Source organism: Panthera tigris, chromosome B4, assembly GCF_018350195.1.
Source record: "Panthera tigris isolate Pti1 chromosome B4, P.tigris_Pti1_mat1.1, whole genome shotgun sequence".
NCBI lineage: Eukaryota > Metazoa > Chordata > Mammalia > Carnivora > Felidae > Panthera > Panthera tigris.
The window spans coordinates 78995367-79010501 of NC_056666.1; the positions used below are offsets into that span (position 1 = coordinate 78995367).

Consider the following 15135-nt stretch of genomic DNA (forward strand, 5'->3'; position numbering starts at 1 on the left):
AAAACGGGAGAGTGAGGAAAAGCACAGACATGAAAGCCCAAGGAGTTCCCAGAGAATAGTGGCCAATGAGACTTGTAGATCAGAGTACCGAAGCATTAGACATAACAGTGGTTCTCTTTGATAGTTTAATGTTATATTTGCAGCATAAATAAGGCACAATATATGTCAGGGCAAGGGGGAGCAGGAGAAGGCATGGCTGGGGGGAGAACTGCTGGGTGGTAAGGGGCGGGGGACGGAAGAAGGCACGGTTAGGGAGAACAGAGTGAAGCCTCTGTCTCAGCCCTGTCCTGGGAGATCGTGAGAGCCTGCTCACAGGGATCATGCCGAGTCGGGTGGCAGGGAAAGGGAGAAGACGGTTTTGTAACAGAACAGCCCGTAGCACTGCATCCTCCCACCTGTCAAAGTCCGCCACTGGGGACTGGGGAGACCCAGACCCAGAGTTGAGCTCCTTGACGGGATGGAGAGGGGCTGCTACATGTCAAAGGTACACAGATGAACAGAGATATAACCATAGATACACACCACTTTCTTTCAACTGACACTATGTCAGGAGGCTGCAGCCTCCACGGTTGGGGCTGGAGGCTCATCTCCCTGCTGGAAAGGTGTGTGTGTGTGTGTGTGTGTGTGTGTGTGTGTGTGTGTTACAGGACAGCTAGAGCTCCAGCCCGTCCTTCCCGTAACAAAGACTGTGGAGTGACCAGTTTGCAAAGGAATATGCGACAATTCCTGTCCAGACCAAGGCAGGACAGGTTTTGGGAAGAAGTAGAAGGAACTCAAACCTAGATTTTGAGATGAATGACGTGGTTGTTGTTTTAATGGGGGTGGAGGGAGGTACTGGAGGAAGTGGAAAAATGTGTTAGTGCTAAGGCAGAGGATGGTACTTAAAATATCCCTGACACCCTACAAGGATTTTCCAGCTTGCCCCTAAGGCAATGGTTCTCACACTTTAGTGTGCGTTAGAATCACGTGGAGTGCTTGTTAGAGCCCAGCCCAGTTCAGTTTCCCATTCAATAGGTCTGTGGTGGGGCCCAAATGTGCATTTCTAACAAGCTCCCAGATACTGGTGCTGCTGCTGCTACTGAGCCTGGACCACATCCTGAGAACCACCGCCCTAAGGGAAGGTCAATGAAACTAGTGCTCATAGCCATTTCTTACAGCTAAAACATCACCCACCAGTAGCTAATGTTGATGATAGCTCTGTGCTACCAGCCCCCCATTAAAAAAATAAAATAAACCCTAGCAGCTACAATACAAACCTGCATCTACAAAGGACACAGCTGCCTTAGCCTGCCTTATTCTCCCCAGCCTTTTCTCATTCTGGGGGTAGGACGTTACCCCAAGGAGAGACAAATGAACTGGTAATGGGGTGGGAATAGTGGCCAGTAGCCACTTAACTCTCATTCCTGCTGGGTCACCACTCTGAGGTGAGTGGGTGGGGATTTATGTCTGTGTGTACATGCATGTATGTGAACACAGAGAGAAATCAGGTTTATACAGTGAGGGGGATGATTAAAGTTGTGGGGGGCTGAAGCAGGATGGGGGAATCCTCTAATCTGCCTTGGGGTCCTCACCTGTCCCATTCCCCCCTCCACCCCTGTCAAACAAAAGTCTAAAGAAAGCGGAAAGAGCATTATCAACAAAGGCATATGTGATATAACTAGGAGGACTGGATTCTAAACGGACTGGTTATGAAATTAAAAAAAAAAAAAGAATACATTTCCTTCCTGTGTATACAATGTACAATATTAATGAAAAATAATGATTTGGGGATGGCAAGGAAGTCATGAAAGAAAGGGGGGACTCTCAGGGGAAGGGGGCTGTCGCAGGGCTAGCACCTTTGAAGGAGCCTCTCAGTGTGGAGCAAGGGAGCCTTAGAAACCACAGGAGGAGTATTTTGGTGTCTGCTTGGTGGTTCAGGCTGTAGACAGGGCATGGTTATGGTTAAGTACCCCGTCAACCAGGATAGGTAGTGCTGGAGGGCAGTGAATCAGGAAAAGAGTTAAGAATGGCAGAACAGGCATAGGGAAGGCGGCAAGGTGAGTGAGGTTAGCTCGTCTCCTATTTACCACTACCAAGAGTAGAGGGTCTAGTGCTTAGGACCACGGAGAGGAGTGGAGGCTGAAGGAAGCCAGATTTGGGGTGTACAACCAACAGGGAAAGAGCAAGTAAAGGAGGGCCTAGTTTTTCCCTCTCTAGCAGTGAGGGAAGTTTTCTCAGGCTTTGCAACTCTGAGCAAGCCTTCTTTTAAAGGAATAGGGCAAAAGTCTGCAGACCTGAAGACCTGGTCTGGTACCTTTCTCTATGGCCTTGGTTATCTATCAGCTGTGTCTCCGGAATGAGGTGGGAGGCCTGAATCTTGTGTTTGCTTAGAGTCCCAAGGCATCCACACTCTCAGCTCCTCTCACAAAGTATCCTCCCTTGGGCTCCTAGAAAGGCCACGGTCATTAAGAAAGGGCGAAGTGATGCCCTCCACGACGCTTGGTTCTGGTCCAGATGCGTCTGGAAAGCAAAGGGCAAGGGAGAGTGGCCACACGGCTGGCAGCAATAACAAGTGAGTATAAGTGACATTCCCCTTAACTATGAGAGAGTCTCAGGATAACCAACTGCCCTGCTTTCTCAGTGAGGCCAAGGACCAGCTAAAGAGCTATCTGGAGGGTTCTATCCTGTCCCTTCCTACTGCTTCACCGGTAAGGTTCTGGCAATCCCCTCATTTAGGCCCCAATAAGAACTTCCCACCGATGACAATGAGGTAAGGGCTCGAGGGAAGGAGACATGGGGACTAAGAGACCCTCTAAATAAACTAGCTGTCCTACATGGGGACAGACGGGTACGACTCAAACTTCCTCCACAGCCAAACAGTGAGGCAGGGCACGTATGCAGTGACAAACGGATTCTTAACTTGAAAAACACTAGAATGAAGGGGGAAGAAAAACAGTCCAGGGTCTTGTGAAGGCTCCTTAGGAGCCATAAACTCAGTCAAGCTTTAGGGCAAGGCTGCTGGTGGGAAATCAAGATGATAAAAAATGAAACACAACTAAAGCAGAAGAAAGTCCCAGGGAACAGCCATCAAAAGGAAAAGTCCTGAGTACAAGTTACGGCTGTGAACTGTGGAAGGCAAGTGCAGTCCCTGGAGGTGGGGACTTGTATCCTGACCATCTGCCAGGCCATTTGCTAGTCTGAGTCACCTCGGGGGCTGTTCCTGTTGGGTCCCGGGTGGTAGAGGATGAGAAAACTGTGTTTTCTCTTCCTTCTCTTTACCAGGTGTGTCGTGTTCAGCACTGGTTCTGAAAAGCAGGAGGGGAAAGGAAAAACAAATGCAGCAGAACAAGTCACCTGACTGGCTCACCAGTACAGCACTCTGGGAAGACGGGAATCTCGTAGCTTAGGTTTCCTCATTCCCCCATGACAGCCAATTCTGGGAAACAAACTAAGGAAGGAAGCTGGCAGTTATTTTGCACGTATGTTTAAGATGGAGGTAGGAGAGAGGGAGAAAAGGGCATTCTTGGCTTGGGCAGATGGCAGAAGGTGGCTCTGGGACAATTGGAAGGGATTCATACTGACAGGCTATTAAAGCTGACCTATCTATCCACAGGCCTCTGGCTTTGGATCACTTCCTGTGGCCCTGGTAGAAATTGCATAGTTCAGAGCCAAAGGAAGATCAGAAGTCTTAATGGGGAAGAAAGAGGGACAAGAGGGATGAATTTCTCCCCCTGCAACCTAACGCCTCAAAGTAAGAATGGCTGAGAGCAATAGTCACCAATTTCCCCGGGCAGGCCAGACCTTCCCCAAGCAGGGCTGTTCTGCTGAGATCAGTACTGCACCTTCTCTCTCTTGCCTCTCCCCATGTTACCTGACCCTCGAGAAAACCCACTCAGGACCCTGGCTCTGATGTCTCAGAGTCCTGGGGCTGGGCCTTTGGGGATGCATTGCATCTAGGGGGCATCTAGTTCCAGGAGGCTGCATCGGAAGAAGCGAGACAGAGGCAGGACACAGACGCGGACAAAGAGGGAGATACAGGAGCGGACAGACGACCAAATGGAATATGTGTGCTTTGGCCAGTAAACTCTTGTAAAACATAAAGACTCAATTTAGTAACCTGATAGAATGAGCTTTAAACTATACTGTTCCTGCCTGCCCTAATGATAACTGCAGGAGGGTGGACTGGGGAGGCAGGGAATCAGCTAGTCACACTCGGGGCACTTTCCCTTTTCACTAACAAGCAAGAGCTAATAAGGCCACACAAGATGATCTTGCCAAGGCTTACTGGGAGGTGGAAAAGGCCCCACCTGGAGACCAGGAAAACTCAAGACACAAAAAATGAGGTACCCAAATAGCTCTAGAAATAGTTGAAAAAGGATTAGAATTCTTGGGGTTTGTTTCTTTTTGCTCTGTTTTTGTTTTTGAGTGTTTTTTTGTTTTTGTTTTTTTTTTTTGGTGGCAGGTAGGGAGGACTAAAGTTTATGGAAGAGCTGGAAAATACTGCTAATTCATGTATCAAAGGTAACTTTACATTCGCCATAAGTGAATGTTTTAACTAGACTTCAGGAAGGGGAAAAGGGGATAAAATAAGCAGCTAATGGGAGACAAAGTCCTGAGCCTATGGGGTGGCTGAGGCGGGCCAGCAGGTGACCTGCCATCAACACTAGCCTCCCTCTACCTAGCAGGAGGTGGCGTGCTGCTAAGGAACAGGAAGCCATGGCTTCATGGGAAGAGAGGCAACTGAGAAACCCAAAACCTAGAAGTGCAAGGGTTAGTGTTAAGAGACAGGTACACATGCACAGGCTGGGGTGATTGTTCGGACCATCTGGAAAGGCCTTTGGCTGTAGGTACATCAGAAACTGCCCCCTTAGGGGATGATCTATGTGGCTCCGGGGCTGGGAGGCTCCTAGTACAGGTGTCAATGTACACGACCATGTGGCTGAAGAGAAAAGCCCCACATCTGTCCGTTACTCACAACACACAATCTTTCCCTCATACCGCCACGTCCAAGGCAGATGGAGGGGATAAGATGACATCTCTCTTGGCTCTCGGGTGGGCGAGCTCTGGCTAGGGACCTCTCCACCAGGGGAGGCATCATCTGCCCGCAGACTGGGACTGTGGGGTCATGATCACATGCGACTGTATCGGCATGCTCAGTTCTGTCCTTTGGCTGGCCATCTGAGTGAGAACCGAGGTGGCCACAGCTTCAGCTGCAGAGCGAACACTGAGGCCATTGCTGGGGGCTGTTGCTGAGCTGTGTTGAATCACAGGGGCTGGAGAACCCGTGGGCTCTGAGCTTTCCTTGGGGCTTTCTGCCAGGGAGGAAGGCAAAGAGCAGAGAGCAAGTGGTTAGAAAACAACATGGACAAACAAGCAGGACTACCTTGTGCCACAGTTCTAAAGGAGCCCAAAAGAAAAGGAAGCCCATCATTTCGGGAGGAAGCTTCCCAGAATACTGGCTTCTAAGCCATGGAGGGGCTAGGAAATGGGAAGTTGTGAGATGGGCAGCAAGAACTAGGCCCACATTAATCTACCTATCCTAGTAAAGCAGACACCTCAACATGTTAATTACACCATCTGGCTTCTAGGTCTTTGTGTAGTTCATTACCCCTATTGGAACATTCTTCCTTTATCCATGTCTTTAAAGGTGCTTTAAAATAGATCGCTTGTTTTAGCTATCCTGATTAATTCCCACAAGAATTTAATTGTTCCATTATTTTTTATGTTCCTTTAGTAACCAGTTGCACCACAGGTGAGCCTGATAAATATCACGCTGCACTCAGATGACGTTATGACCAGTCCTGGGCCAAGGTTCAGTTAATACAACAAACTACAAAGAGGCCTGTTGGACCCTCCTGACTATCAATTAGCTAGGCATTAATGACTTCAAACACGTATTATGAGCTATGCCACGTCACCTAAAGTGACGATAAACACAGAGCTGAGCTGCACACAGAGGTGACTCCATGTTGTTCTTCAGTCGAGTTTTACTAAACGTCACATAACCTCTACGGCTGCTTAAACAGAGATGTATGCAATAAATATGGGCAAACTAGTAAGAGTTGGTTGTATTTTTCATTGTCCGAGTCTTCTTTCAGGATTCAAATATAACCCCCTCTGTGGAGCCTTCTTTGTTGCACTCATGAAATTAACTATTTCATCGCTTGGGCTTTCAGAGAGCACATTCATCTATTCCATCGATTCATCATTTTTACCAAGCATCCTGTGTGCCAGCACTGGGGTATATAATGAATAAACCAGGAGGCCTGTCCTCAGGAAGCTCCCACTCTAGGGGCTGTGTGAGTCGGTTAGCTGCACTTACCTTATTCACATGTTGAAATGTTTATCTCCTCATAACTCTGAGTTTCTCAGAGGCGGAGACAGTGTGTCATTTATCCTTTGTTAAATACCTACCACGGTGTCTACACCACACAGCAGGAACTAAATACAGCTTTGGAAATAAGTAGTTTAATGGCTCAACTACCTCTTAAAAGTTCTTGCAAGGATTGAGTAGAAAACTTACTGTATATATATTTTTCATACTGATGAATACTCAGTCCTTGCCTTCCTTACCCCATCAAAGAGGATTTGAAATAGTTGATCAATGAACTTGTTGAACCATTTTCTTACTATGGTTTCCAGAACACCACACCCACTACTCAGCTCATTTTCCTCCCGCCTTCTTGGTGGCTCATTCTGCTTCATCTGTGGGTTTCTTCTCCTTTCTCTGACCTCTAAATGTTGGAAGTACCCCAGGGCTCGGTCCTGCAACTACTTTTCTCTCTCTGTCTGTGCTCTTTTGGTAACAGGAACATTTCATCCGGTTTTGTGGCTTTAAAAGCTAACTACATGCTGCTGACTCCCCAAGTTATATCTTCAGCCTTTCCTCTGAACTGCAGGACCACATAACCAGCTTCCACTTGACACCTCCATCTGCAAGCCTAGTCAGCTTCTTAAGCTCAGCTTGTCCAAATCTGAGCTCCAGATACACTCCTAATCCATTTCTTTCTATACTTCCCTCTACTTCCAATTCATTGCAGCTCCATTCTGGCAGCTGCCCAGGCCAAAACTTTTGGTGCAATTTTTGATTCTTTTCACAAATACACCACTCCATCTGGCCCATTATCAAACTCTGTCGCTCTAACTGCAGAACACACCCTGAGTTCACCCTCTTCTCCCCACTTTCGCTACCACCGTCCTGGTCCAAGGCTCGATCATCTCTTGCTCATAGGACTGCAACAGCCTCCTAAATGGACTGCCTGCTCCTGCCTGTGCGCTCCTGCACACTCCAAAAGAGTGATCCTGTTCAAGCAGATCGGATCAGTCATGTCACGCCTCTTCTAAAAACCCTCGAATGGACCCCAACAGAGAGTAAAGGCTGAGGTCCTCACTACGACCAAGGAGGCTCTATGCAGAACTGTTCCCATTAGCTCCCCTACTTCATCTCCAACTACTCTCCACCCCCCACTCTCTCCAATCCAGCCACACTGGCCTTCCTGATGCTCCTACTTTGGGTCTTTGCAACTGCGATCCCTCCTATTGGCAGTACTTTTTGCCCTTATACAAATGCATAGCCAGCTCCCTCACTTCCTTTTGTTTTATATAAATTTTTTTAATGTTTATTTATTTTTGAGAGAGAGAGAGAGAGAGAGAGAGAGAGAGTGAGAGTGTGGGGGAGGGGCAGAGAGACAGGAAGACAGAATCTAAAGCAGGCTCCAGCCTCCGAGCTGTCAGCACAGAGTCCGATGCGGGGCTCAAACTCGTCAACTGCGAGATCATGACCTCAGCCGAAGTCAGACGCTCAACCGACTGAGCCACCCAGGCACCCCTCCCTCACTTCCTTAAGTGTCTTTATTCAAAAGCCACCTCATCTGAAATTGCAACCCTGCTGCCAACATTTCATATTCCTCTTCCTGTTTTATTTTTTCTTCCAAGCATTTACTCTTACCTAACATACCATATATTGTACCTATTTATCTCGCTTGTTGTCTGTCTTGCCTACTAAAATATAAGCCCCTCAAGGGTAGGGATTTTAATCTAATATTTGGTTTCCTATTATATCCTCAGCATATAAAACAGTGCCTGGCACAGAAGAGGCTCAATCAATATCTGCTTAATGAATGAGTGTATCCTGAAGTACATATTAAAATTAAAATTTAAATAGAGACGCTTAAAATGAGTGATGTGGTTACTCTTTTTCTATGGGAACACATCTCTGAAATAATAAAGACAGTTAGTGGAAAAATAATTCAATATATCAAAAGTTGACAGCCAAAATTTCTATGAATTTGTTAAATTTGCAAAGGAGATTTATTTGCTTTCACTGTCCATGAGCAAAGTATTCACAGTAATTTTAATCTCAGGACTGCGCTTGTCCTGAGCACGACTCTATGACCGTCTCTTTCTAGCACTGTTCTATGTGTGCACATAGGTTACAAACTCAAACCACCATCAGCCCATCATTAGGAAGATAAAATATACCCCCATATCACAATGCTTAACAAATGCCAATGCATCATCTGCTGTTTATATTCTCTTGAGGCCCAGATAGTGTCTTTGACATAAGAAAGAGCTAGATGTGAATCTTGCCTCTGCCACTTCCCCAACTGTGTAACCTCAGGTACATGACTATTCTGAGTTCGGTCTTCTAATGTATAAATGGGGGCAAGATCCATTTCATGAGAGAACTGGGCAGATGGTAGAGTGCCTAACACAAAGTAGGCACCCAATCAATAGTGCTACCCTTTATCTCCAACTATGATAACTCTATATGGTTCAGAAAAAAGTTATTTTGTAGGACTGGCTGTTCCAGAAAGGCTGTTTGTTCACTTATTAGTCTGGATCCCCCAGAACATTCAGAATGGGTTTACAAAATTATAAACAGTTCAGATACGCAGCACATGCAGTTTACTGACTGACCAACCTTGCTTTGGTTGTGAGTCACTCACCTAAATAGCCTTGGGTCTTTTTCTGTAGTGCAGTGACTGGGCAGTCTTTATGAGCTAACAGTAGCTGTTTCAACTGAGCCACCTCATTGCGTAGTAACGTGACTTCATTCTAAAGAGGGAGGGAAGATAAAGGTATCAAGAAAATTCATCCTCTACCCTTGAGCCCCCAGCAGCTGTCCCCACAGTAAGGACAGAATGCTGCCTGGATTTTCTCCCCTGAGTCTGGGAGACTCCTGATCCAGCAAGGCTTCAGACAGCTCAGGGCCAGTACAGTCATGAATTCGACGGCAGGAGCTGCTTACAGTGAAAAGTAGGGATTTATAATAGAAACATTACTCCTATTTAGGATAGATATAATCAAACCAAAATTAATAATGCATATGTCCTTTGACTAAGAAAGCCTACTTCCAGGAATCTATTTAACAGAACTACCTACTCAACAGCATGCAATGTTTACTCCAGCATTGCTGTTCTGGCAAAAAAAATTAGAGATACTATAAATATCCATACTTTATAATATAACCACACTATAGAATACACTACTATACGGCTATTTAAAAAAATGAAGTAGATCCTCTGTAGACATGGCCAGTTCTCCAGGAGATACCATTATCCTATTTAAGTTAAGACAAACACACAGTCCCTCCCTGACCACCCCACAAAAAATATAAATGAAAAAATACTTAGAAATACATAAATGTCTGGTATGGGCACACCAAACTTATCCACAGGAAAAAATAATACTGAAGAGGAACTTTGGTTTTGTTCTGTATCTTTGTGCGTGCATGTGTGTATACATACATACATATATATATATATATATATGTATACACACATTCGTACACTACCTTTGTATTGAAATCTTTTAATTAGTAAGTAATCAAAAGAAGGAACAGTAATATTCAAGAAAATACCTGGATTATAATTTTTCTATTTGTGCTTGTGTGGCTTTTTCTTTCTTTTATTAAGCTGCATTATCTGGGGCAAATACATTTCCCTTTGGGTGTTCCACAACCCCAGTCAGTTTCTACTGATGACCTAAAAGAGTACCCTGGGGCAATTAATCCAATTCTCTTTATCCAAATGGGTCTATGGTTGATTCAGACTGCAGCAGCAGGTCTGGGAGTAGATGGTTAAATGTCTTTTCTAGTCCCTGGGGAAGGTATTTTAATTTTGACGGTTAAGAGCTTCTTTCTGCACTTCCTGGCACATCTTCTGGATCTGTCCTAATCTGAAGAATCATCATCTTTTATGATACTGTTTCACTTTTTTCTGATTCAATCCCACTTTCCCAGATTCATCAATCCCAATAATCATTCAGGACCCACTCACACTCAGCTGAATGTTCTGAGAAGTGAGTTCCTCTGCCTTCTTCTCTAAGGAGGACACCCAGAGCTTCCGTTTTTGACGGCAGCGGGAGGCTGCAGCCCGGTTGCGTTCTAGAAAACGCTGCCGCCGCTCATCAGGATCTTCATCCACGGTGCGTCGCCGACGCCCTCCGGTGCTAGGAGTGGGCTGGGCTGGTGAGACCTGGTGCCCAGGAAGGAAGAGGAATTACTTGAAGGGAACGTCAACTCTTTTCAAAGTAGACCTGATGTCAGGAAGTTAGTAAGCTCTGGTAAAGATCTGGTAAAGGGATGCACTAGTCTCTGCAATCAGCGTGAGTCTCACTGCCATGCCCCTGAGCTTCTCTTCTGCAGCAGTTCCGCACTCTGCCTCCCATTTCCTTCCAGTCTTCTCAGCCCCATACTTAGACAAACCACAGCTCAGGTGGAAACTAATTTCTGAGCCAGCCAAGATGAAACAAGCATCATTTTTTGTTTCTTAACAATAGGGAATCTTATAGGCAGGGAAATCATAATGGGGACTGGGTGTCAGGGGATCTTTTAGGGAGACTGTACAATAAAAATGTTTGAGAATCACTGATTTGGACAAGCAATATATACAAACGACTGAATGCGATACCTTTCAGAAAAGGAGAAAAGATTTTACTACCAGCGAGATACTGGTTATCATGAAGAGAAATGGATTAGTGTATTCTTACTTGTAATCAGTTATTAATCATCCTCAGCAATCACCCTCCCCATCTTGTTTGTTCTGTTTGCTTTTAAACAAAAAACTGTTCTTTAATCCCTTTACAGATTGGTCATACAGGACTGCCTCTTGTCTTTAAACTTTACGCTGGGGGCGCCTAGGTGGCTTGGTTGGTTAAGTGTCCGACTTCGGCTCAGGTCATGATCTCACGGTCCGTGAGTTCGAGCCCCGCATCGGGCTCGGTGCTGACGGCTCAGAGCCTGGAGCCTGCTTCTGATTCTGTGTCTCCCTCTCTCTCTGCCCCTCCCCCATTCATGCTCTGTCTCTGTCTCAAAAATAAATAAAAAACATTAAAAAAAAAATAAAATAAAATAAACTTTACGCTGATGTCCTCTGTCACTAAAGTACTTTTGGATCATCTTCCTTTTCTATTAGCTGATATGTGTTCAGAGAAGATAGACCAACTTTATAATAGCAGCCAAAATTAAAACGTAGAAAGGTCAGCCATCTGCATAAAAGAAACTATATAGTGTAAAACAATGCCAAAAATAAATTCTTCCTGGATCTGTTGCTATTAGAGAATATCTATATTAGTAGTTCCCAAATGCCAGAACTCACATCAGTTGCATGAGAATAAGCATGAGCTTATAAAAAAAAAAAAAACAAAAACCCAAAAATGTTATACTCCACTTCAGGCCTTACTAAATCATGTTCCCCATTAATATAGATACTCAAGAGATAATTTTATTTACTCACACTAATATTATCTCTCCCAAAAGAAAAAAATGGAGGAGAAATTTACAACTCAATTTAATGAGCTACGGGCCTTGGGTCATCACTTCTCACTGTACTAAGATAAGTTTACACTAATTCTCTTGAGATTTTCAATTTCTTCTTTGTCCTGAGCTCAGTGGAGCACACGTGAAGACCGACACTCTAGAAGGATGGGGAAAAGGAAATGACAGACTCCTATTCTCTCACAGTAACTCAGCAGCTCATGCAGGGAGTGAAGGGGAAAGAGTGCCAGGAGAAAGAAGGGAAGAAGGAGAAGGAAAGGAATCAGTGGTGACTAAAAAGAAGTTCATCACATTTTTTTTTTAATTAAAATTTGTTTTAATGTTTATTTTTGAGAGAGAGAGAGAACGTGAGTGGGGGAGGCACAGAGAGAGAGAGGGAGACAGAATCTGAAGCAGACTCCAGGCTCTGAGCTGTCTGCACAGAGCCCGACATGGGGCTCAAACCCATGGACCGTGAGATTATGACCTGAGCCAAAGTCAGATGCTTAACTGACTGAGCCACCCAGGTGTCCCCATGGCATTTTCTTAAGAGGGAAAGCAGCACAACTCGGGCAAGGTGGCTGCTGCTTTACCATCTCCAAAGACTGGCATCGGAAGGGGTTACGGGATGGTGGGCAAGCTTAGCTTCCAACAAGAAAACTCAAGTGAAGGCTTTTGTTGTTGGCCAAGCTTTAAGGCGGCATATGGCCGTTAAATGTTAGGACATGTGGTGGTAACTGACGAAGCAGGTGGGGACATCGGAGAAAGGGGCTGGGCAAAGATGTAATTCTAGAAACCGATCTCAGGTTGTTGTCACCTGTCCAGCACAGACAATATGAAAACTAAGGCCTGTTCAGTTTTCGAAGAAACTTACTAAAACTGAGGCTTCCTTGAGAAAAGAAACTGGGCATATAAATGGGACTGTTCTAGCCTTATTAAGACTTTAATTTCTCTGTGATAAAAAGGGATTACATTGATAAGGAAAAGGTGTTTTACTGTTTGTCTACTGAGCCATCTTTGTACTGTGACATCACATTTTATGTTTTTATTATTTTTTAAAGTATGCTCTATGCCCAACTTGGGGCTCAAGTTCACAAGCTTGAGAATCAAGAGTCGCACACTCTACCAACTGAGCCAGCCAGACACCTCTGACATCACATTTTACTCATAAATTGTTATTACTCAATTTTTGCTATAAAACCTAATCAGGTAAGTTTTTTTGTTTTGTTTTTGGTTGTTGCGGGGTTTGTTTGTTTGTTTGGTTTTTTGGTTTGTTTGGTTTTTGTAGGACTTAATAAATGGGAAAGAGACTAGGGGAGCCTCCTTTGGTGCACAAAGTGGTTTGAGTGAGGTTCTGTCACATTTTAGAGGGCTCTGCAGATACATCATTCACATGTTTATAGAAAAAAAACAAAAAACAAAAAACAAAAAACAAAAACTGAGACCTCCTCTGTGACAGTGTTGTGTTATCCAGTGTGCCTGACAGAAGTATAACCCAAGAGGAGGTAACGCACTTTGCTACTGTCCAACTTAACAAGAACCAAAGTACAAGAAGATGCCCAGAAAACTGAAACTCACTCCTCTGTAATTTTTCCGCTCCTTGAAATTCAAACAAATTCAAACATTCAAATTCAGATATGACATAAAGAGTAATGGTGGTGCAGCGGGCTCCCCCATCCAAATACCCACTGACCTGTGGCTGGGCAGGGGACGGGGCATCAGGGTGTTGGATGAGGATCTGGCTTTGCTCAGGACGGGCCGTCACCATGGTGCTGGCAGTACCTACCACCATTCCACATCCACCATTGATTGAGGACACTTGGTGGGTTAGGGTGGCTTTTAGTCTCTGTGAGGGACAATAATAAAAAATAGTTCGTCAAAGGTAAGATTCTATCACGGATAAGAGAGTGGGCTTAAATTTTAATACTGACCTTACAAATAGCTAAATTTTCCGTGCCAATTTACCCTTAACAGAGGAATTAAAAGAAAATGACAGGGAGAATGTGCACCTGGATCCCTAAAATGCCTACTCTGTTCCTTGGCTATCATCCTGGGCACAGTTGGAGGGTGGGGGTTGTTGAAGTAATAGAGTCCAGATGAAAGCTCTCTCCTGGAACCCGGCCAGGTGCTGGTTACGCAGCTATTCACCTCTTGGCCAGCTCTCCTGCCCACTCACCCACCCTCCATCTGTCACCCTGGAACTGAAACAGCAAGCATTCCACGCCAAACAATCTGTGCTGCCTCTTTTCACTGCCATGGTGTATGTACCAGGCTGTAAAGGTGGAAGATAGGAGATAGGAGTCATGAATCAGGGTCTTTTCTTCTCCAGACCCCACAACAGGGTATCTTTAGCTCTGCAAACCCCATAAGGTTTCTTTGCTTGGCTCACTTGAAAAACCTACACTGATAACACTTCTTTCGAAAGGGCCAACACTGCCCCAAGCTGGGATGTACTCACCATTTTGGCTTCTGATGGCATAGGGTGGCCAGAGGGAGAAATGGAACCACTGCTGTTAACTGGTGGGCCAGGGATACCAGGAATGTTGGGCACCATAGACACAGGTCTGGCCAGCTGGATTAAGAGGAGGAAGAAAAACCAGAAGGGAACATAATACTAGTGGTAGGGCAACAGCTTCCCAAAATCAAGTGCTTCTGAGATTGGCATGTCAGGGCCTGTTCTGTGCAACCTGCCCACAGGGCATACAGGGACAGCCTGGGAAATACCTTCCCCCATAGAGCACCACAGGGTAGGAAATCTAATCTTTCAGTGCTATGACAATTTCTATAGGAAAAACTGGGGCTGTATCTTGAGGAAAGTGGTGGGCAATTTGGGAGGCACCAAGTGCCAAGTAAAATCAACCAATCAGTGGGCTGGCAAGACCAATTCCTAGACCAGGAGCCAATTGTCCAGATGAGGCTTTGTCTAGTGTTCCACAGTGCTGGATTGGCAGAGGTTAGTGAAGAGTTTGGGCAGGCTGCCATGCTCAACTAATACAGACCAGAGCCCACATTTCCCTGGGGCTCACGTGTGTTTATGAGCATTCAGGTGGAAGGGAGGGATTAGTGTGTGGGTAGGGTTGGCTGCCCCAACTATAGAGCTCACCGATATGACAGAAGGCATCTGTACCGGAGGCCCTGGCAGCACAGGCATGGTCTGTCCATTAGCAAGATGCATGACGAGAGGGAGGGAGCCAGTGGGAGATCTAGAAGAGACATGAAGTAAAATGCTCACAATACAGACCCTTTTGCCTAGGGATCTTCCTCCTAGAATTACAGCAGATTTCCCAGTCTTCTCTAGTTAGGGAAGCTATAGGGCAATGTTATAAAATCCTGACACCCTCAGAAAGGTGGAAAAAGTAGGGAGTACTTACCTTATAGATGGAGAGAAATGGTAAGAT

At 45.3% G+C, this 15135-nt stretch overlaps 1 protein-coding gene across 7 annotated transcripts in view; it reads right to left on the reverse strand.

Annotated features, from left to right (window-relative positions):
- The window catches only part of LOC102956760 (cyclic AMP-dependent transcription factor ATF-7), an 89383-nt gene that overhangs the window by 5151 nt on the left and 69097 nt on the right, over positions 1 to 15135 (reverse strand). For 3 of the 7 annotated variants that reach the window (XR_006219967.1, XR_006219966.1, XR_006219965.1), the window contains exons 7-12: positions 14841 to 14940; positions 14196 to 14309; positions 13431 to 13583; positions 10260 to 10457; positions 8928 to 9036; positions 4955 to 5291 (exon numbers count right to left, since the gene is read on the reverse strand). Coding sequence is in view for 3 of the 7 variants with exons in the window: in XM_007081384.3 (XP_007081446.1) it covers positions 5074 to 5291; positions 8928 to 9036; positions 10260 to 10457; positions 13431 to 13583; positions 14196 to 14309; positions 14841 to 14940 (892 nt within the window). In the remaining 4 variants the exon portion in view is untranslated. Of the gene's footprint in view, positions 1 to 5; positions 5292 to 8927; positions 9037 to 10259; positions 10458 to 13430; positions 13584 to 14195; positions 14310 to 14840; positions 14941 to 15135 lie in introns of those variants that run through there. The other 4 variants (XM_007081384.3, XM_042992401.1, XR_006219968.1 and 1 more) reach the window with 3 other exon arrangements.